The sequence below is a fragment of the Ursus americanus genome, chromosome 14, assembly GCF_024610735.1.
Source record: "Ursus americanus isolate L20-20 chromosome 14, mUrsAme1.1.p, whole genome shotgun sequence".
NCBI lineage: Eukaryota > Metazoa > Chordata > Mammalia > Carnivora > Ursidae > Ursus > Ursus americanus.
The window spans coordinates 36,330,220-36,353,581 of NC_142140.1; the positions used below are offsets into that span (position 1 = coordinate 36,330,220).

The 23,362-nt window shown below is 41.7% G+C and overlaps 1 protein-coding gene across 11 annotated transcripts in view; it reads left to right on the forward strand.

Annotated features, from left to right (window-relative positions):
* SFMBT1 (Scm like with four mbt domains 1) overlaps nt 1-23,362 on the forward strand; it is a 121,987-nt gene that overhangs the window by 80,708 nt on the left and 17,917 nt on the right. For all 11 annotated transcript variants that reach the window (XM_045807343.2, XM_087866973.1, XM_045807340.2 and 8 more), the window contains 9 exons: nt 5,498-5,586; nt 7,954-8,200; nt 8,861-8,955; nt 9,422-9,523; nt 10,789-10,939; nt 13,151-13,233; nt 17,479-17,605; nt 18,878-18,991; nt 22,203-22,245. In XM_045807343.2, coding sequence (XP_045663299.1) covers nt 5,498-5,586; nt 7,954-8,200; nt 8,861-8,955; nt 9,422-9,523; nt 10,789-10,939; nt 13,151-13,233; nt 17,479-17,605; nt 18,878-18,991; nt 22,203-22,245 — 1,051 coding nt within the window. The remainder of the gene's footprint in view (nt 1-5,497; nt 5,587-7,953; nt 8,201-8,860; nt 8,956-9,421; nt 9,524-10,788; nt 10,940-13,150; nt 13,234-17,478; nt 17,606-18,877; nt 18,992-22,202; nt 22,246-23,362) is intronic.

Below are 23,362 nucleotides of genomic sequence, written 5' to 3' on the forward strand. Positions count from 1 at the left end.
TGAGTTTTGTTTTTTGTTTTTAAGATTTATTTATTTATTTTGAGAGAGAGAGAATGGGGGGTTGGGTGGCAGAGGGAGAGAGAATCCCAAGCTGAGCGCAGAGCCTGACATGGGACTTGATCCCAGGACCCTGAGATCAGGACCTGAGCTGAAACCAAGAGTCAGACAGTTAACCAAGTGAGCCACGCAGTAACCCCTAGCTGCCGTATTTTACATGTTTTGTGAAAAAACATTGTAAGAGGAAGCTCTAGAGACACGAAGCTACTGGCCTACCATCTCATTGTAAGAGTCCAGGAAAATGCATCTATTTTAAATGATTTTAGTTGAATACAAGGGTATTATAATGAAAGAGCAAGAGGGAGAGCGAGGAGAGGAGGGCGGAATAAAATCATTCCAGAGAAACAACCGCAAAAGACTTGAACATTGTCTCACATAAAAACATTTCAAAACCAACTAAAAGAAAGTAGTAACAATGATAGAAGCAGTGAGAAAAAGTATAAATAAAATTTATAAAAATTCAGAAATGAGATGGAGAAAAGGGAGATTTGAAAAGAGAAAAAGTAGGAGTTAGGCAAGAACTAGAAATGAAAAAATATTAGAAATGAAGACTAAGTTTAAGTGAACACAGGAACAAATCTACCATGGATGATATCTGAAGAGAAATGGAAGATGAAAAGGAAGAAAATTTTTAAAATAAAAAAGGAATGAGGAAAGAGAAGAGACTTGGGGTAAAGTCCCTGAAGAAAACCACAACAAGTGAAACAATAAACTTTCATTCAAGAAAGCTTGACTGAAATAAAGTGGGAGAGATACATTAAGGAAGGGCTCACTTTGCACACAGGAAAATCAAGTGAGAATAGCTATATCAAAGTGCATTCTAGTGACACTTGAACTTTGTTTTTTTTTTAAGTATTTATTTGAGAGAAAGAGAGAGAGCAGGAGCAGGAAGGAGGGGCAGAGGGAGAAGCAGACTCCCCGCCGAGCAGGGAGACTTAGGCAGGGCTCGATTGCAGGACCCTGAGATCATGACCTGAGCCAAAGGCAGATGCTTAACCATCTGAGCCACCCAGGTGCCCAAAAGATCTAAATTTCTTGAAGAGGAAGGATTGTCACGAGACTATTTGGCAGTAGTGCTTTATGATAAAAGATCGTAGGGTAAGGGTTAAGAAATTTAGTGAAAGATTCTATGAGACGGGTTTTACATGAGGCTACACTGAACTGCAGGTATAAAGGCCATAAGCAGACTGTTAGAAGATGTGAAGATTCAGGAACAGTGTTCCTGTGAGCCCTTGCTAAGACATCCCCTGGGGACTGAGCTTTAGAAAACCAAGTAAATGAAGAGACATCAGCATAAGAACTGTTAATGAGACATTAAATATATGTGTAGCTGTAGAACTTGGAACTAAATGAAGGTTACAAAGGACACAGTGTAGTACATAATGGCTACATAATCTGACAGTGTAGATACAGTGTAACTATAAAAATGTGAGGCAGCAGAGGGGGAGGGCGCGTGTGTATAGTGGTAAAGCTCATGCTGCCTTTTCAAAAACCCAGCTTACTGCAGAGTAAACTCATTACCTTTTGTTTTTTATTTTTTTAAACTAATTACCTTTTAAATGTTAATTGAGAGTAAAAGACATTACCTGAAATGAGACGGTGAAGAAGAGGAGAGAAAAGAGGTTTTGGCTAATGTTAGTACTGTTTATAGAACAAAGAAATGGAAAATAATCCAAAGATAGAACTAAAGTGTTATGTAAAGGTATTAGTATATACTAAGGTAACCAGAAGAATAAAACCACAAACCTTTCTAACTGCCAAAAGATAGATTTTAAAAAGTGTATGTTCAATTAAAATAGTTCACATAGTGGGAGACTGTGCACACACACACACACACACACACACACACACATCAATGACCTATATGATATTTAACAGTATGACAAAATTGAGGCATACCTATTGCTTATATCAACAGATGTTAATGGGCTTAGTCTTCTATTAAAAGTAAAAGAATAGTTCAGGTTAACTCAGAAAGCAGAACCCACTTCTATGCTACGTACAGGAGACCCAGCTAATGGAGAGATTCGGAAAGGGTTAAAATACAAGGATGGACAAAGATATATAAAAATCAGAACAAATAGAAAAGAAAGTAGGAGTGTCAGTGGTATTTCATAAAGGCAGAATTCAGATCAGAAAGCATTATGAGAGGAAAGGGTGCTTTGTAACGATAAAAGCTGCAGTGCATGGTAAGAAGAAATGGGGACCATCTACTACAGTCAGGGGCTGTTTTCCTGGATAGCCTTGTTTTATGAAAAAAGAAAAATGTATAAAGAATGAAGGAGAGGGGGAGCATATGAATGTGTATATGTGAAGTTCATTTAAAAAAAAATAAAAGAAGTCTATTGAAAAAGTTTCCTGTGTGGGGATGTGCCTGGGTGGCACGGTCAGTTAAACGGCTGCCTTAGCGGCTGCCTTCGCCTCAGGTCATGATCTCAGGGTCCTGGGATGGAGTCCTTGCCTTGGACTCTCTGCTCAGTGGGGAGCCTGCTTCTCCCTCTCCCTCTGCTCCTTCCCCCATTCACGCTCACGTGCTCTCTCTCTTACTCCCTCTCTCTCTCTCTCAAATAAACAAATAAAATCTTTAAGAAAGATTTTCTTAAAATCTTGTGGGGAAGGAAGGAAATGGAATGAAGAGGGGGAGAGGGATAGAAGCTAGATTTTCTGAATGTACCTATTTTGTAGATTTGAATTTTGAACTATGTATTTTATGTAACTATAAAATTTTAAAGAAATTTCTAAAAAACAAAAAAGCAGCATAAAAATGTAACTGTATGGAGATTGTGAAGTGACCACTCAAAGAACTATTTCTATTTCATTGGCTTTCAGATACAGTAATTTAAATGTACATCCCTAATAGGGATATAACATAACAACAACATCAAAAGTAAGCTATTTTCAGTAATCATTGTTAGTGGCAGAGTTGATGTTATTTTGAAATAATATTTGGGTGTTGTGGGATCAAGTCATAATGAAATGTGTGAGAGCTAGGGTTTTCAGCAGGAAAGAAAGGAAACAGAAGTTGGGTAAGTGAAGTTAAGTAGAAACACTGTCTTCATGAATTTGAATTGGAAGTATTAGTATGAACTGATGTGATTTATATCTTAAAAAGAGAGAAGATATTTCTTAGTTCTAGATACTGAGAAGGCCTACAAACACAAACAGTTAAAGAATATAAACAAATGAGCACCCTCAGCACCCTAATTATGACCTCTGAATACCATTTCACCCGAATAAGTTAGAGCTCCTTGGAGAAGGAGCCGATTCCTGGATTTGGGCGGGAAGGGTACGAGCTGAGTGAGCCTGGGACACCGTTCGTACCAAAAGTAAGAAGGATGTCAGTGACTGTTTACTACGGTCATGTCGAAAGAGAGTCCCTCTGGTTAAAGACAGGATGGTTGACCATCAGTAGGACAATAGCTGCAATGGCCTGGAACAGGTCATATGTGATTTAGTCAATAATTTCCTAGTGAGACTTGTACACAGAACTCTCACTGGTTGCTTTTGAAGGGTGTGAGGGAACCTGCTGATGAAATTGAAGATTGGTAAATACAGGGAAAGATAAAGAGAATCAAACAGATATCCTGGCTCTTTTCTGTGAACTACACCTCAAGGTAATGAAGTAGTTGAAGAAGTGAAAATTTTCTTTATAGAATATTTTGGTTAGTAAACAACAACAACAAAAAAAGGATGATGGAAAAAATCACCATTTTTAGTCCCTAATGAAGCAGTGTATCTATGACATGACCATTAAAAGCTGCTGTCACCACAAAAGAAGAGACAACCAGACTCAATGTGCTTCTTGATGGACGTGATAGAAGGTTACAACTCCACTTACGAACTATTCTCGATGGCCCCCCAAAAGAGAGATCTGAGTTCGATCAAGCCTGTAGCCCTTAATATTGATTCATAGAAAATACAGAGGTCAGTGGAACAGCTGGTTATCACTGACAGGGAGGCAGCCAGTAAAAGGAGACTCAGAAGAACTCTAAACAGACAAAAGGCTCTCTCTCAGCAGCAAATACGCTGCTAGAAAGAGAGAGTGGGGAGATGGTGGGGGAGAAAGAGCATGTGGATCAAAAGAGAATTGAGCAGTATATCAGCCATTTGCAGTATATGTACCTCATTGGGATCCTGATTTGACCAAGCAAATTGGAAAAACCATTTATGAGACATTTGGGGAAATTTAAACATGGACTAGATATTTTTTATTGAAGAATTATTGTTAATTTTTAAAGGTGTGATATTGTGCTTATATAAAGAGTTATTTTCTTTTAGAAATACATACTGGGGCGCCTGGGTGACTCAGTCGGTTAAGCGTCCTACTTGTGACTTCAGCTCAGGTGATGATCTCATGGGTCGTGGGATCGAGCCCCACGTCAGGCTCTGCACTCAGTGGGGAGTCTGCTTGAGATTCTCTCTCTCCCTCTCCCTCTGCCCTTTTCCTCTGACCTTTCCCCTCTTGCACACTCTTTCTCTCTCTTAAATATATAAATAAAAATCTTTAGAAATACATACTGAGATTAAACTGGGTGAAATTATCTGATAAAATTATATGATATTAGGAATTGGCTTTTAAATAATCTGTGGTTGGGTGGGGTGGGCTGTGTGAGGGTATAGATCATCAGGATTGGCAAAATATCTGTAAAGAACCAGACAGTAAATATGTTAGGCTTTACAGGCCATGTGATCCCTGTAACAGCTACCTAATGCTACCTTTGTGGTATAAAGCAGCCACAGACCATGTGAAAACAAATGGGCATGACTGTGTTCCAATAAAACTTTAATTATAAAAATATACAGTAGGCCGAAGTTAGCCCCCAGGTTGTAGTTTGCCAACAACTCCTGGGAAGACTGACCATGAAGTGACAGTTGTTGAGGCTGGGGTACATGGGGTCATCATACTCTTTTCTCTACTTTTATATAAATTTGAGGATTCCCATCGTAAAAAAAGAAAAAAAAAAGTTAAGTTTTGGATAAAATTGGGCCCAACTGGGGTACCTGGGTGGCTCAGTCGGTTAAGTGTCTGCCTTCAGGTAAGGTTATGATCCCTAGGTCCTGGGATCGAGTTTCACGTTGGGCTCTTTGCTCAGCGGGGAGTCTGCTTCTTCCTTTCCTCCCTGCTTTTACTCTGTCTCTCTCTCTCTCAAATAAATAAATAAATAAAATCTTTAAAAAAAAAATGGGGCCCAACTCCCTGTTACTGTATTCTCTTTGTTTTGTGTATACCTCTTATTAAACTAATTGGGAAGTAGATCTATCTAGAAAGGGATTTTTTTTAAGTTCTGAAAGAAGTAATATGTTGGACTCAGATGTTGAAAGTACAAATGCATCTCTACATCACTTTCTCTGGTTTAACTTCTCTGTATTTGGTTGAGTTTAGTTTCTCTGTATTCTGTAGCTGCATTATGAGTGATCACTCATTTATTCCCTCATCTAGGTATCAGAGATAAAGTGTCTGATTGGGATGAGTTTCTGCGGCAGACCCTGATGGGAGCGTGTAGCCCTCCTGTTCCGCTGCTAGAAGGCGTGAGTATTATTGCTGGCAGAATCAGTGTGGAAAACCCTTCTCCTCTTCAGTGGTATTTCCTGTCCTGGAACCTTAAAATTGATTGCTCCTTTATCACTCTAAAGCAAATAAGCATTGGTACTACAGACATAGACAAAGGGTATCAGTGGGTTTAAACTTATCCTCAGAGGTTGCCAACTGGTGCCTTACATAGTGCCTAAAATGTTCTGAATTTGTTGCTAACACATAACAATCTAGTTTTCCAGGTTCTTTTATGAAGTTGGAAAATGGAGCCTTTTGAGGTCTCTGTCTCTGAGCAGGTGTTGATTCCACTTCAGGAATTTGTAACTCTCACCCCAGGAGACTTGAGACCCCGTTTTCTTTTGCTCAGAAGACAGTGGACTCATTGTATTCTTACCACCCACCTGCCTTCAACAGTCCTTTTAAATTAGTGTAGCTTTTAAGCTTGTTAGTGAGTATAATATAGATTTCTTGTTTTTGCAAAATCAGTTTATTGGTTATGACATTTCTAAGTTATATTTTGTCACTTTCTGTCATACCAGTTACATTCTTTGTGGCATATGTGAAATGCAATGTATGAACATTCCAATCTCTCTACATTTTTGCCAGTACTTGTTACTCTCTTTTGGTTATAGCTGTGCTAGTGAATATGAAGCAGTTTCTCATTTTGATTTGCATTTTCCTAATGACAAATGATGTTAAGTATCTTTTTCTGTACTGTTTGCCATTTGTATATCTTCTTTGGGGAAATGTCTTTGCCCATTTTTAAAATGGGTTGTCTTTTTATTATAGAATTGTAAGAGTTCCTTATATCTGATAACAAGTCCAGGTCAGATACGATTTCCAAATATTTTGTGAACTCTCTTTTCACTTTCTTAATGATACTGTTTACAGCACAAAAGTTTATTTTGATGTAGTCCAGTTTATTTTGTTGTTGTTACTTGTACTTTTGGTGTCATATCTAATTAGGCTTTGTTTAACTCAAGGTTACAAAGATTTACTGCTGTATTTTCTACGTGTTTTATGCTTTTGACTCTTACATCTCATTCTGTGATCCATTTACATTCCCCTTTAAAACTCGATTGGTAAATACTCTATTTCCAGCTGACCTTTATATTTTATCCTCTGACTCATTTCATTATGCTTAGCCAGGGCCTGGCACACACTAAACAAACACACGGTAAAATTTTAATGAATGAATGAAATCATGAACAAATGATTTAATAGATATCCAGCTCTATGTTGACCTTGATTCTGCCATCCTGATTTTTAGCTGTGAACGTGTTCCTCCATTTGTTCGTATGGTCTTTTGCATATATTTGAATATGTAAATGTCACAGAGCAATTCTTATTAGGGAAAAATGTAAGTTTGAATATTAAGAAATGGTTAAGTCATGATATTGGAATCAGCATTCCCTTTTATTCTTTATTGTAGCTTTTTTAAAAAAGATTTTGAGAGCGAGAGTGCGAGCTTGGGATGGACAGAGGGAGAAGGAGAAGCAGACTCCCTGCTGAGCAGGGAGCCTGATGCCGGATTGATCCCAGGACTGTGGGATTATGACCTGAGCCGAAAGCAGACACTTAACCCACTGAGCCACCCAGACACCCCTGTGGTAGCTTTTAATATGTATCTAGAGTGATAGTTAAACTTTTCCATTCCATTAGCATAATCAAAACACTGTGTTCATAGGAATATTGTTGTGAAATGAGTCAGAAACAACTGAAGTGCCATCAGTAGATAAGTGGATAAATTACTGCCCATTTATAACACAGAATATCAATTAATAGTATAAAAGAATAAAGATTTGTATGTGCTATAATAGAAAGATAGCTGTGATGTATTAAGTGGCAAACACGAATAGGAAAAGAGTATACAGTGGCCCCTTTTTTCAAAAAACATGAGAGAGACAGACACAGGTAGATGTTGACTTCTGTGTAGAAAAACCAGTCTCAGAGTGGGTGCCAAAGTGTTTATCATGGTTCTTTCTCGGAGGTGGGATTGTGGGGGATTTTGACTTTTGTCATGCTTGATTTTTCGTTTAATGGTGACCATATTTGCTTTTACAGTCAGACTAAGTAATGATGATAATTTAAAATTTTTTACTAGATGAAACTATACAACATAGCCCTAGAGACAGAGGTCTGTTAGAATAGTTTCATTGCGTTGTAAGTAGAATTTTCTTTAAGATAAACATTTTCATGTCATCCAGAAATAATACTATGGAGACTTGTATGATATTTGGCCTTTCAGTGTCACGGCTTTGAGTGGGTAGAAATGTAAAGGCTCATTGGAGATCCTTTACAGCTTGCCTTTTTAAAATACTCTGTGAGCTTCTCATAATCGTTTTCACCTCTTGCGCCTACAGCTCCGCAACGGGAGGAATCCTTTAGATCTCATTGCTCCGGGCTCCAGGCTCGAATGCCAAGCTTTCCGGGACTCGTTAAGCACTTGGATTGTTACCGTAGTAGAAAACATTGGGGGACGGCTGAAGCTGCGTTATGAAGGACTTGAAAGCTCTGACAATTTTGAGCACTGGTTGTATTACTTGGATCCATTTCTTCATCACGCTGGCTGGGCTGCTCAACAGGGATATGAGCTTCAGCCCCCATTAGGTGAAGAGTAATATAACATTTTTCTTTTAACTGTTACATTATTGTTAGGTTTTTACTAATGTTGATGAGACTGAAAAATTTATTACTCTGCATATTACAAGTGTAATAGAGATATTACAAAAAATATATATTTGATTAAGTGCCTATTTTTCTTTTGGCTTATTAATTTAGTAATTTGCCACACATCTTGCTGTGCCTTATGGACTCCTGCCCCAACTCTTACTGACCCCTTACCAAAATAGAAGAAAAATTTTCTAGGTAGCATTTAGATAGGTATACGAGTAGGGTAGGTCTTAGGGTAGGTCATGGTTCAAAGTGAATTGTTGATTAGAAGAAATAACAATCTCAAAACTGGAGTTACTGTTTAAAGCACTTTGCGCCTCCTCTTCTGTGCTTCAGTTTGGGTGTTGTATTATTCTGCGGCCTGCAGCAGTCCTTATGATCTTGCTGTGGGAATTTTCCCCAGGCCTCCTCCCCAGGCTCTGAACAGAGGGGACAAAGTGCTGAGTTAAGGTGCAGGCTCTGTGAATGAAGATGGTGTAAGTGTGTCAGAGCCCTTTCTTTTCCCCATGGAAAGTGTCCTGTTTACGTGAATGCTATCCGAACAGATACAAAGTGTGTACGTTCTCATTTAAAATGTCCTGTCTTGTTTTACAAAAGCCATCCGGCATCTGAAAAATGAAGCTGAGTGGCAAGAGATCTTGGCCAAAGTGAAAGAGGAGGAGGAAGAGCCATTGCCATCATACTTATTTAAGGTAAAAACAGAACGGGACAGAAGGTGCTCACCTTCGCACAGTAGGGTCAGGCACAGAGCAGACAGTAACCCTGGGGGTCAGTGAGAATTGCTGGGGTGTCTGAAGGAGGTAAGAGGTTTGAAGGCTGGAGTGATGGGTATCCTGTTTTTCTTGTAAACGTAGTCTAGGTTTTCTCCCAACATTCTCTTAAAGAATTTGAGTCTTTTCTTTTCCACTCTTAACTACATAGTCCCAACTCGTTATAAAATAAACTTGTTTTCCTCCAGATGGTCTTTGTGTTCCAAATACAGAGAGTAGGAGTACTTCCTGTGTTTTTGTTTCTGAATAATTTTTTGCAGGAAAGAAAATATACAATTAAATATACAGTTCTATTTCAATTGATTAAGAGTAGTGTTCAGCTATATATGAGTATAAAATAAATGTGAAAATATTGTATTTTTATTCCCTCTTGGTGTTTGCATTTCAGGACAAACAAGTGATTAGCACTCATTCGTTCTCTGTAAATATGAAGTTGGAAGCTGTGGACCCCTGGTCTCCTTTTGGGATCTCTCCGGCTACAGTTGTTAAGGTAAAATGGGGGCAGCTCTTTTGGTACGAATACCTGTCAGGATGCCTGGTTTAGGAAAGTGGCTAGAGTTTTGATCTTCAGCTCTGCTAATCTGAGCCGTGTTTCTCCTAAGCTGTGAGGCTAGAATGACTTCTGTGCGCATTTTGTATTTGTACAGTCTAGCTCTCTGTGGCCCATTCCTCCTTCTGGGCCTGGTCACCCCAGCCCACCAAAGCTTGGGTGCCAAGAGTAGTGGGGCGTGGTCTTTGGGGCAGGCGTTGAGGCAGATAACTAGAGGGGACTTATGCAGGCCACGGTGTCTGAGAAGTCTGGGCACAGGTGACAGTGTCAGTGTCCACCCAGATGCAGGGCTCAGTGGGGATGGGGCAGCTGGGGGCGGGGCAGATGATCATGAGATGTGTGCAGGATTGCTCCAGAATGTAGTCCAGAGTTCAGACTCAGACTCCAATCTCTTGGAAGGCTGACAAAAGGAAGGCTCCTATTGAGAGTAAGCACAGGAGCTGGGCAGGTTGTCAGGCCCTGGTAACTCTGTTTCTGATACTGAGGCACAAGACAAGGGGTTAGTTCAGGACTAGAGCAGAGGCCTGTTTACCCAGAGTAGAGCCAGAAGACAAGTGTGACTAGAGGAGTGGTCGCTTGGACGCCGAATTGTCTGACCTATTGAGATTTAATTTTTTTTTTTTTTTGCCTTAGGAGAAGATTACTCTGAGAACAGGGAGGGATTCTGAACCTGCAGTGGGGTCAGAAGGCCCTTTCTGGAGTCTGAAGGGCCGTGGGGTGGCAAGGAGTCGAAGCAGGTTAATAAAACCTTTTTGGCATTTGAAACTAGGCTAGGATCCAGAAAGCTGATGTACAAGTTTTGGTGGACTCCTCACTCGGCCTAAACTAAATTTCGTTTGGAGCCCAAATATTTAGATTTGAACCCAGGTTCTGCTACTTTCTTGCTGGATAAAATGGGGCAAATTGTTTAACCTCTTTTTAGATCTAGTTTCCTTATCTGCAAAATGGGGTTGATGATGGTACGTACCTTATTATGTTGTAAGGAAGGTTAAAACTGAGTTAATGCCTGAAAAGCATTTAATTAAAACAGTGCCTGACGCATAGGTACCATTTATTGAGTGCTTAGCGTTATTATTCATACCCACTGTGGCTATGCAGTTTTGTGACCTGTTTGCCTACTCCAAGGAAATGGTGTACACACGTGTGTCCTTTCGTACCTGCACATAAACCATTTGTCTGTGTTGTCTGTTCGATTGTATGTGCAGGTTTTTGATGAGAAGTACTTCCTTGTGGAAATGGATGATTTGCGACCAGAGAATCACGCACGACGATCTTTCGTGTGTCATGCTGACAGTCCTGGTATTTTCCCCGTGCAGTGGAGTCTGAAGAATGGTTTACACATCAGCCCCCCTCCTGGTAGGTAGTTGTTCTGTTCTGAGTTGTTCATCGCGGACAACATCACCTGCGTCTTTGTCTCTCTCTCTCCTCATTGCTCCAGCCTGTCCTTAACATTTTTGGGTCCCAAGACAAGTATAAATGAAGGCCTTGATTCCGTATATTTACGTATTGGCAAGTTATAAGTTAAGCTCAAAAACTATTGGGTATGTTCTGTCCTCCTACCTTGACAAATATGTCTTTAGAACAGCCTGGGGTTTCATGCGGCTTCCTAGTTCGCTCCCTCCTGTGTCTGTTGTGAGGGCACAGAGGAGTGAGGGTAGGACACCCAGGGAGTGTCAGGAGCTGGCGTATGAGAGAAGGCCTCAGTACCAGAGCTGGGAGGTCGGAGGCAGATAACTGTGATTTTTAGGTTTCTGGGCATCCCCTTGGAGTGAGGTGCTCAGACTTCAGAGGAAGGTTTATGATTAAGAGCAGGACTCAGAGAAGCTGTAGGTAGGAAAGCAGCAACTCATTTTCCTGGTGTTGGTAACTTTGCAAAATATAATCTTTTTTTTTTTTTTTTTTTAAGATTTTATTTATTTAGAGAGAGCATGGTGGGGGTAGGAGGAGGGGCAGAGGGAGAGAGAGACTCTCAAGCGGGCTCCACACCCCGTGCAGGGCCCACATGGGGCTCGATCTCATGACCCTGAGATCATGCCCTGAGCCTATATCAAGAGTCGGGTGCTTAACTGAATGAGTTACCCAGGTGCCCCTGCAAAATATAATCTCTGGTCCTTTAATCAAAGTTCTTAAATATGATGGTAGTTGACCTTGACTGAAATTTTTAGTATTTTTAAACTTCCAATATCTGGACATGTCAAATGCTTATCCGACTTTTGTATCAGCACATCAGATTATTTGGCAGTCTGTGTGTCCTTTACTAGTAGGCTTTTGGTGAACACAGCTTCACTTTCTAAGTGGTAAGTGCTGGAACACTGGGCTAGAAGTACTCTTCTCTGTTAACAAGAGTCATAAACTCAGGCCCTTTTGCTGTTTATCCAGCCTCCATTCATTCAACGAACATCTGTGGAATGTTTGCTATGAGCTAGGCATTGGGCTTGTCTGTCACCGGGGAGACAAAAGTGAGTACGGCAGTTCCGGCAAGGAGCAGGTAGGGAAAACAGTCCTGGAGCCCCCACCGTTCTCCATCAGTGAACAGAGAGTGGGCCTGCCTGCCTGGTGGTGGCGGCAGGAGGGCGCACCCCTGCGGGAGGAAGTTCTTGCTTTGCTGGAAGGCTGTGGACATCCCAAGTTCTTTATCTTACCAGCTGCCTTTATGTGAAAAGGAAAAACAATTATTAAAGATATTGGAGCTTTCAGCATTGTTATAAACAACTCATCTGTCCCTGTAAATAGGAGGAAAGTAGTGGATTATGTCACTGAAAATGGCAGCTAATTTACTGTGAGGTGGAGCCGGGGGAGAGCTTGGTGCCAGTTTGAGTTGGGCAGAGGAGGGACTGCAGAGCTCGTGTGGCTGCCCGGTGGCGTAGTAGGCTGCCGTGTGCCTGTGAGGTGCTCTGCTCCATGCGGCCGGGAGGGCTGCTCCGAAACAGCGGGGCAGCTGGGCAGATGGTGCGGCCAGGACGTCAGGTCTGAGAGGCCTCTACCGGGAGCCATGCTGGACTGAAGGAGGCCATTAAGCTCAACTCTTCTTGTGAAAGGAATTCATGATTGAGGTTATAAGAGCCTTGCGGTTCTGTAGAACATGAGTCTGAAAACAGTGCTGAGAGCATTGTGTCAGGTGTGGCTAAGCTGTGTGAGGGCATAGCTTCGGGGGAGGAAAAAGATGATCTGCTGTCTCTTCCTTGAGAGCCTAACTTGGAATAGAATGGGGATAGTAAGACTGGATTTATTAGTACAAATGAAACCCAGTCATAAATGTCTTCAGTTCTTCCGGTAAACTGCCAGCAGCTAATCATATAAAATAGTGTTGAAGATAAATGCGTAGTTTGAAACTTGAAAGTTTAAAAAATGTATCTGAGGAATTTTATTATATTGCTGTGGTTGACCAGAGATGCTCTGTTTTATAACATGAACGATGCTTTGGATTTATTGGTTGTTTTTCATCCTCCCAAAAATGAGCAAAGTCTTCACATTAGCAAATGAGAAGTGGTGGGTGGACACCTGGCAGAATGGAAGAGCCGGGCAGGCACGTGGGCTGTGAATCATTGTCTTTGTGTCCTTATTCAGGCTATGCGGGCCAGGACTTCGATTGGGCCGACTACCTCAAACAGTGTGGTGCTGAAGCTGCTCCCCAGAGGTGCTTTCCTCCGGTGAGAACCCCGCTCCCTCGTCGCCGCGCCCTGGGCCTGCCGGGCACTGCTGTGCCTCCCATGCCCATGTGGCTATCACTCAGTCCTCTCGCTCAACCCAAATGAGCATCTTGCCGAATATAATAAAATAGTCCAGGGAAAAAAGTCATTTACTACAGAAGTTAATTTGTTGATTTAATTGGTTTTTAAAGTTTATCAGTTTTTTTATTTAGTTGAAATCGTGCATTTTTTTTAGCTCGTAATTATCTTTCATTGTTTAAAAATAGGAAAAAATGTTTAAATATTAAGTGGAAGAAATCATTAAACTTATTTAAAATACTTCTGTGAAAATACTACATGCATACGGTTTACAACACCAAATAGCAGTAAAAAGCTTACAATGTAAAACAACAGGTCCCTGCCCTATCCCTTTCTGTGGTCTCCCTTTCCAGGAGTGCTCATTCCGGTTGTTCTCACTGTTGTTCTGGTATTTATACTTAAATCATTTTCAAAATAGTATGCTGCTATCTTTCAAGTCACTAATTTTAGACATGTCTGTTGGTTGTATGTTATGGTAAATGAGCACTTAGCTATTTTATATTACCTTTCTCCTCTGTCTTACCCCCCTCTTCTTCCTATTAGAGTTATATTACAGTTGGGTTAAGTCCGAATTGAGTATTTACGCTATGATATGCATTCATATATTATTCACAACTGGGCACTGCATTAGTTTATGATTTTCTCTTTTTCATTTGTCCTCAAGTTAATAATTGCCTTGTTTTTCATAGCTTAATTTTTTTTAAGATTTATTTATTTATTTGAGAGAGAGAGAGAACATGAGCAGGGGGAGGGACAGAAGAGGAGAGAGAGAGAGAGAATCCTTAAGCAGATTCCCCTCTGAGGACCCCGAGATCAAGAGTCGGACGCTTAATCTACTGAGCCATCCAGGTGCCCCTTCATAGCTTAATTTTCTTCGTTTCTATTGCTAGTTCTTCCCATACCTTCCAGTAGCTTCTCATAACTGTTCCACAAAGGCAATCACATCAGGAAGTCTGTGATCCCCCCCAACACCTTTATGAAGCTTAGAGTTTATTTGAGGAGTGAGGAGACGCTAATAACATATGCAGAAGTTCCCTTACCTGACTCTCAGATGGAGTATTAGTGGGTTAATTGAAAGTCAGCTAAATCAGGGAATCATCTTTTGACGGAACAGTCTATTTTAACTTAAGATGTATTAAAAATGCATTCATTTTTTAATCTTCTGGTAAGGCTTTTCCTTTGCATGTGGATTGTCAACTGGTTTAACACAGAGTAAACATGTACCCTGTCTACCTGTGTACATGCCGTGCTCTTGGGGTTTCTAGTGCAGTGAGATCTCTGATGCTCTGAAACAGGACGAGTGCAACCCCTTGTCAGTTTGTAATTACTTTTCCTTCCCCTATCCTTTCACACTCCTCTTGCCCACACCTGTTTTAGCAGCGGTTTTCCAGTGACTCCCGTTGATTATTGTCAGCAGCAGCTATCATTTTCTGTGGGTGTATGGTAGAGGAAGGCCGCTGTCTCACTGACAGGAGCCCAGGAAGACCAAGAAAAGGCTGTGCCGCCAACCACTTCTGCAGGTGTCTGAGGTTCCGCCCTGAGCACCTGCTGCTTTGGCCCCATCCGCCGTGAGGGTGGGCCCTGAGCGACAGGACTATGAAGAACACAAGCGCCTGGGCCTGAGTCACAGTCCCGTGTTGGGAGCGAATGCCTGCATAGCTGTTCTGGAGCATTTCCCGGAAGTCTCTTTGGTCCAACTAGACCTGTTCGTTTTTTCTAGTTACAGCTCTTTCTTTGTATTTTAGGGTAGAAGGTTAAAGTACAGGATATTCCATAGACACATTCTCTTTTCCTCAAGTCCGCAACCACTCAGATAACCTTGGTGTAGGAACTTTGTCATTTCTAATATTTTTCTTAGAGACATCCCTCTTAGCAACCTCCATTCTCTGTCTCCCCAGACAGGTTGCTTGCTCACCAGGCTTGCCGTGAGATTTTAGTCCTGGGGACTGCCTTTCAGTGTCACTCAGGGATTTGCCTCTCCCCTTTCTTAAGATTTAAGATTCCTGTTTTGTATGTCTGGCTGCCTCCTCTTTCTTGGTTTATTCCCTTATTTGGTTGGAGCCCATCTCCCAGTAGCTTCCTGAAATGAGATGCAAGAGGTAAATTTTTATAGACTTGGCATGTTTGAAAACGTCTTCATTCTGTTAACTTGACTGATGGTTTGGCTCAATGTGGACTTTTAGGTCCGAAGTTACTTTAACTGAGCATCTTGGAAACATCATTTAGTTGTTTTCTACCTTCTACCGAAGCTGTCGAGAAATTGAAACCTGTCCTTATTCTTGGTCTTTCATAGATGATTTGCCTTGTACTCTGTCCCTGGAAGGTTATAGAAGCTTTGCCACCACGTTTCCTAGCTGAGCCGCAGTGTGGCCTGTTGGCCCGTCTTCATTCACTTGCTGGGTTCTCGGCCAGCACGTTCTCTCTAGACATCGTTCCTCTCTGCACTGGGAAGTGCTCTTGGACCTCTTCTTTGATTTCCTCCCTTGCATTTTCTCTCTTCTCTTCTTCTGGAAGTACTTTTATTTGTATGTTGGCCCTCTGGATCAGACCTCTACTTTTCTTACCTTTTTCTCCTGTTTTCTGTTTCTTAATCTTTTTGCTTTGCTTGATGAAAGATTTCCTAAACTTTATCTTTCAGCCCTTCTTTAGAGTTTGTAATTTTTATTATCACATTTTTAAAATTTTCCAGAGCTCTTTCTGGTCTCTGAATATTTATTTTTAATAGCATACTATTCTTGTTTTAAAGATGTGGTAGTTTTTATCACTCAGGGGATGTTAACTACCCCTGCCTTTTGGGAAATTTTCTTCTTGCATAAAAAGTTTTCTCCACTTTGTTGTTTTGTCTGCTTTGGTCCCTAGCCTTCATATTTTTAGATGTCTGGTAATGCTTGGTGATTTGCTCATGTTTAAGAATGGGGGGACTGAAAGATAAAGCCGAGTGGAAGCTCTGTGCATGTGGGTGGGACTTGTCAACCTTGAACTTCTTTTTTAGGGTGGGATCTGGCTGGCCGTTTGTCGGGGACACCTAAATCCATATCTTCCTGTGTTTCTTCTTGGGCTTGTCATATGACCATATATTTCTCCGTCTGCCTGGAGGGTAGAGTCAAGGGCTGGACCTCTCAGCATTCCATCTGCAAAACCCTGTTTGGTTTTTTTGCATGTATGCTCTCAGCAGCTCCCGTGCCCTCCTGGCCCAGGATCTCTTGTCTCTGATCTGCTCTGGAGGATAAATCCTCTCATCTTTTGTAGGGGAAGGGATGGGATAATTGCCTGGGGGTCTGGAGTGGAGGAGCCAACGGTCTGACCTAAATGCTTCCTAAATGTTTCCAGCAAATCTTTTCATTTGACTCTTTCTTGTCTACCTACAGTTGCCTAGTCCCTGGTGCTGTGTGTTCTTAGCCTGCTTCGCTGGAGCTTACATTCACCCTTCTGTAATCTGCTACGGTAGTTGTAGGTGCTCTTCTGAATTGTAGCTTATAAAATGTTGATATTGTCTCTTGTTACATCTGTCCTAATACATACAGGTTGTAAAAAAAAGAAAAAAAAAAAAAACCCAAAACCAAAAAGTAACACTTTAGTTTTAGTGTGCTGTCAGAAGAGAGAACTATCAAATATGGTTCAGTTCTCCATTTTGACCCAGAAGTTGCACATTTTTCAAACATATATTTTCCATCATTCATGAGCATTATTTATCCTGACTGCCTTGTATGTTATGCACAGAAGTAGGAACCAGGCAGCTTATTGCGTGATAGGGCCCTTTATGGGAGGAGAAACCTACCAGCGGTGGGTGAGAGCCCGTTGGTTGAGGGCACAGAGCCTTAGGTACTTTGTTATTGAAAACGCCTAATAAATCAGCCATTGAGGCAAGTGTTCTCAAGGTCACCTGACCCATGAAGAAACTGAGGCAAAAAGAGGTTACACAGCTTGACTGAGGGCACACAGGTAGCAATAATGCAGGTATGCCTGACCTCAAAGACCATATACTGCTTCCAGCACCAAGAGAGACAGACATTTTGACTTTGTTTCATTAAGAAACAAAACAAAGCAAAATAAATGTATAGCTTTAAAGTGTTACTCTAGGTTTAAATATTACTTGGACCAGGTCTCTCAGATGAGCACATGAGTTAATACTGAGTACGTGTTTGGATTTGATCGTTTATTTTCCAGTCCATTTCTGAGCATGAATTTAAGGAGAATATGAAGCTTGAGGCAGTGAACCCTCTTCTCCCCGAGGAAGTGTGCGTTGCCACCATTACTGCAGTGAGAGGCTCCTACCTGTGGCTCCAGCTGGAGGGTAAGCACTGCGCCCCTGAGAAGCCTTTCTGCAGCTGCTCTCCTGTGCCCTGCCTGCCTGCCTACCCCTGGGCTGTGGCTTGTCAGACTGCAACAGTTAGCTAAGTGGAGGTCTTGCTAAGACACGTGTAATTTGTAGTGCCAGATTCTTCGATAAACACTTCTCTTCCTGTCCTTGACTTTCAAATGTTAGGGAATGGATGTAAGGAAAAAGCCTTCCCTGCAGAGTCTCCTGTTTTCTTGAAGGGAAAGTTAAGTCAGATGGCATATGTTTTGATGTAACCAGAATATACGAGCATGAACCTTAACACGTAGCTCATTTAAGAGATAATATTTTGTTTGCCCGTAACCAGTAGAACCAAAAAGTATGTAAAATAGAAAAGATGTACTATAAGTAACGTTCAGTGATTGGATGCGTTTGCAGATGGAAAGCATTACGTGAAAACTCAGCACTGCAGTAACTGAACACGGCCTGGGTTTCTTTTTTATTTGGCTACCAAATAGACTTGGTAGCTACGCTTTCCAGTCTGTAGACTTGGCATTTAATGCAGATGTCGGGGATGGTATTGAATCTAGACTTTTACACAACCCCTGCTGAGCAACATCCCTTCCTGAGTTACCTTCACGGGCCTGCCTTCTGGCTTGTTGCCAAGTGCCAGGACTGATGTTCTCGCTGACTAGGACTGTCACTGTTGTCTTTCGTTTCCCAGTTGTTCCATGGGATTGACTGTGTTTGTCAGCCAGCTGAGTGGTACTGCTGGATGATCCTTCTGGTTGCTTATTTGCTGTTCTGTAACTAGGGGTCACCCTGTGTGCCCACCACCCGTTTTCTTTTTGTTGTCTTTTTTTTTTTTTTTTAAGATTTTATTTATTTGAGAGCAAGAGAGAGAGATAGCATGAGGGATGGGGAAGGGCAGAGGGAGAGGAGAGAGGGGGAGAGAATCTCAAGCAGACTCCCCGCTGAGCACAGAGCCCGACATGGGGCTCGATCCCAGGACCCCGAGATCAAGACCTGAGCTGAAACCAAGAGTCAGATGCTTAACCGACTGAGCCACCCAGGCACCCCCATTTTTGTTTTTGTACAGGTATGCGTAGGGGATATTTACTTTTTTTCCTTAATGTTTGTCACATATGAAAAAGTATGACTTCCGTGTAAAAGGAACTTGCTCAGGAGATTTTGTATGTGCATTACTGCAACAGTAGAATATTGTCTAGGAAGTAGTTTATGAAGAAGGCAGTTTAATGGTCTAAAACTTTTTTTTAATCTAAACAGGTTCTAAGAAGCCCGTACCTGAATGTATTGTGAGTGTGGAATCCATGGATATATTTCCTTTGGGCTGGTGTGAAACCAATGGCCATCCCCTCAGCGCCCCTCGCCGAGCACGAGGTAGCTATTTTTGGGCCAAGGGGCTGATCCTTAAATGATCTGTTGTGTGGCTGCTACCAACTAGGATGAATCTGGACATTCCAGAGAAAAACAAAGTGGCGTTCTGGTTGTCTGTTCCTGCACAGGATGTCACTTATTGCAACAAGCATGGATTATCTTAACAGTTTCTGCGGGTCAGGAATCTGGGTGCTCTGGATCCAAGCCCCTCATGAGCCTGTGGTCAAGGTGTCAGCTAGGACGCCAGCCATCTCAAGGCCCACAGCGGGGGAGGATCTGCCCCCAAGTGTACTCACGATTGTTAGCAAGATTCGTTCCTCCCGGCTTTTGGCCTGAGGGCCTCAGTTCCTTGCTGTCTGTTGGTGGGAGGCTGCCCTCAGTTTCTTGCCATGTGGGCCTCTTTGTAGGGGAGCCCACATCAGAGCCAGCCAGGAAGAGAGGAGGAGAGGTTGAGGAAGATGGAAGCCAGAGTGTTTTTGTATCCTAACCTTAAAAGTGTCGTCCCACCCCACTCTGCCTTAAAAACAGCTTTATTGAAAGATCATTTATATAACATAAAATTTGATCCTATAGTTCAGTGGTTTTTAGTATATTCATGGAGTTGTGCAGCTATCACCACAGAACATTTGAAAACATTTGCATTGTCTCAAAAAGAAGCCCCGTACCCCTGGGCAGTCGCCTCTTTACCTCCTGCCCCCCAACCCTAGGCAACTACTTCTCTACTTTTTCCTGCTATATAGATTTGCCTGTTCTGGACATTTCCTGTGGAATCATGCAGTATGTGATCTTTTGTGACAGGCTTCCTGTACTCTGCACAGTGTTTTCAGAGTTCGGCCATGTGGTGTGTGTATCAGTACTTTGTTCCTGTGTATTTTTACTGCTGTCGCATTGTGGTGAGCAGCCACATTTTCTTTATCCGTGTCTCAGTTGGTGGACATTGGGTTGTTTCCACTCCTTAGCGGTTATGAATAATGCTGCTGTAGCATTGGTCTGCAGGTTCTTACGTGGACATGTGTTTTCATTTCTCGAGTGTGACTATGTTTAACACTTTGAGGGATGGCTAGACTGTTTTCCACAGCAGCTGCATCACGCTCGTCCCTACCAGCACTGTTCGAGGATTCCACTTTCTTCACATTCTCTCGGACACTGGTTACTTTCTGAGTTTTTTGTTGGCTTGCTTGTTTTTTGGGTTTGTTGTTGTTTGTTGGGTGTTTTTTTTGTTTTTTATAATAGCGATGCTGGTGGGTACAGGATGGTATCTTACTGTGGTCCTGATTTGCATTTTCATAATCATTAGCTATATTGAGCACTCTTCATATGCTTATTGGATATTGGTATATCTTCTTTCAAGAAATGTCTGTTCAAGTCTTTTGCCCATTTTTTTTTAAAGTTTTTCTTTATTTGAGAGAGAGAGCACAAGCAAGGGGAGCGACAGGCAGAGGGAGTGGGAGAAGCAAACCCCCGCTGAGCAGGGAGCCTGCCGTGGGGCTCAATCCCAGGACCCTGGGATCATGACCTGAGCCGAAGGCAGACACTTGAGTGACTGAGCCACCCAGTCACCCCTTTTGCCCATTTTTTAAATTGGGTGTTTTGTTGTTGTTGCTGAGTTGTAGGATTTTGTTACATATTCTAGATATTAATCCCTTCCTTGTCAGATATGATATGTAAATATTTTCTCCTATTGTGTGGGTTGCCTTTTCTCTCTTGATAGTGTCCTTTGATGCACAGAAGTTTTAAATCTTGATGTAGTGCAATTTATTTTTTCTTTTGTTGCCTCTGCTTTTTGTGTCATATCTAAGAAATTGTTGCCAAATCTGATGTCATGAAGATTTTCCCTTATGTAGTCTTCTAAGAGTTTTATAGTTTTAGCCTTTATGTTTAGGTCTTTTTAAAAATTTTTGTTTATTTATGGGGCGCCTGGGTGGCGCAGTCGTTAAGCGTCTGCCTTCGGCTCAGGGCGTGATCCCAGCGTTCTGGGATCGAGCCCCACATCAGGCTTCTCTGCTGGGAGCCTGCTTCTTCCTCTCCCACTCCCTCTGCTTGTGTTCCCTCTCTCACTGGCTGTCTCTCTCTCTGTCAAATAAATAAATAAAATCTTTTAAAAAAAATTTAAAAAATTTTTGTTTATTTAAAAAATTTTTAATTTTTAATTTATTTTTTATTTTTTTATTTTTTATTTTTAAAAGATTTTATTTATTTAGTTGACAGAGAGAGAGACAGCCAGCGAGAGAGGGAACACAAGCAGAGGGAGTGGGAGAGGAAGAAGCAGGCTCCTAGCAGAGGAGCCTGATGTGGGGCTCGATCCCATAACACCGGAATCACGCCCTGAGCCGAATGCAGACGCCCAACCACTGCGCCACCCAGGCACCCCTTTTAATTTATTTTTTAAAAGATTTTATTTATTTGACAGAGAGAGAGCACAAGTGGAGGGAGGGGCAGAGGGAGAAGGAGAAGCAGACTCCCCGCTGAGCAGGGAGCCCCATGTGGGGCTTGATCGCAGGGTGCTGGGATCATGACCTGGGCCGAAGACAGATGCTTAACCAACAGAGCCACCCAAGTGTCCCTTTAGGTCTTTTTTTTAAAACTTTTTTTTTTTTTTAGAGAGAGAGATGAGGGGAGGGGCAGAAGGAGAGAGGGATAGAGAGAATCTCAAGCAGTCTCAACACCCAGCACAGAGCCCAATGTAGGGCTCCATCTTATGACCCTGAGATCATGACCTTAGCCGAAACCAAGAGTCAGATTCTTAACCGACTGAGCCACCCAGGTGTCCCTATGTTTAAATCTTTGATCCATTTGGAGTTAATTTTTGTATATGGTATAAGGTAAGAGTCCAACTTCATTAATGTGGGTAGTCAGTATTTCTCAGCACTATTTGTTGAAAAGGCTGTACTTGCCCCATCGAATGGTCTTGGCATCCTTGCCCAAATCATTTTTTCTTTTGAATATCTTTTCCTGTGTAGAAAATATTCATAGGAGTTGACGGATTTTTAAGGGCCTTGCAAATATTATTTTTGATCTTCGTGTCAAGACTCCTCCTACCCAGAAAATGTGCCTCAGTCTAGAGATTCAGATATAGCAGCACTTAATTCATAGTACTTACTAGTTAAATATACACATGACTGGGTTTTAAATATGCTAATGTTAGCTTAATATATGAATAACTTTTCCTTTGTGTATTTGTCTTGACGTTTATAGTTTTGTTTTCTTCTTACAGTACACAAACAGAGGAAAATTGCAGTGGTTCAACCAGAAAAACAGTAAGTAATATACTAGTATGTTTGAACAGTTGACACTTGAAAGTTAGAATATCTAGAAAAAGAAATCACTATTTCAGAGAGTATATCTCATGTGTTATTTTCTCAGGTGGAAGCATAATTCTTTAATTCAGCTTTTGATAGGTTACATACTTTTCCTTACAGCATATGCATTTTTTAAAATGGCATTATATACAAAAGGGTAAAATGCCGTGTCAAGATGTTCCCACCAGTTGAGTTTTCTTTGGCTTTTAGAGCCTGAAAGCATTTGCATAAGAGAGGAAATAGAATCTCTGTACTGTTATTTGTTAAGGAAGAGCAAAAATTATAAATTAGGATGGGATAAGATTTGTCACAATGAAAAAAACCTTGAGGTGGAAGGTAGTAGCTCTGAGAGAAAAGGTGCACTCAGGGTGCCTTTGTGTTCCATTGGGAAACCCTTTGTAGCATACCTTCATACACAGCTTTTGAGAAGCAATTAACTAGCGATGCCTTAAAAATACATGTCCATGTGTGTTTCTGAACACTGGGTTTTCAATTCGAGATTAGTTTGCACAAGCTGCCATAACAAAACACTACTGACTGGGTGGCTCAAACAACAGAAATTTATTTTCTCCCAGTTCTGCAGGCTGGGAAGTCCAAGGTCAAAGTGCCAGCCCAATTTGGTTCCTGGCCGGGCTCTCTTCCTGCAGACTGCCAGCTTCTCCTGCGTCCTCACATGGCAGGGCCAGCTGGAAGGGAGAGCCAGCCGTCTTAGATCAGAGTCACGCCTTTATTTACCTCGGAAGAGCTCTGTCTCCAGACACAGTCACAGCGGGGCTTCAGGGAATGAAGTTTAAGGGATCACAATTCAGTCTCTAGCAAATTCTGCGTAAGTTATGGCTGCTTCTGTGGCTGTGTGAGTAATAAAGCTGACAGCAGAAGTGGAGAGAGAGGCCACGGAATTCAGTTCCAGGTAGAGAAGTGAGATAGCAGTGTCCACAATCTGGCCTTGGATTTCTCCTTGACTTAGTTGTCGAGACAGAGTCAAAGTTTTAGTCAAGAAGTATTCTAAAAAAAGATAAGTTAGCCTTTTTCATTGATTGCTGCATACAGAATAATTCTCTGATTTTTAAAACAT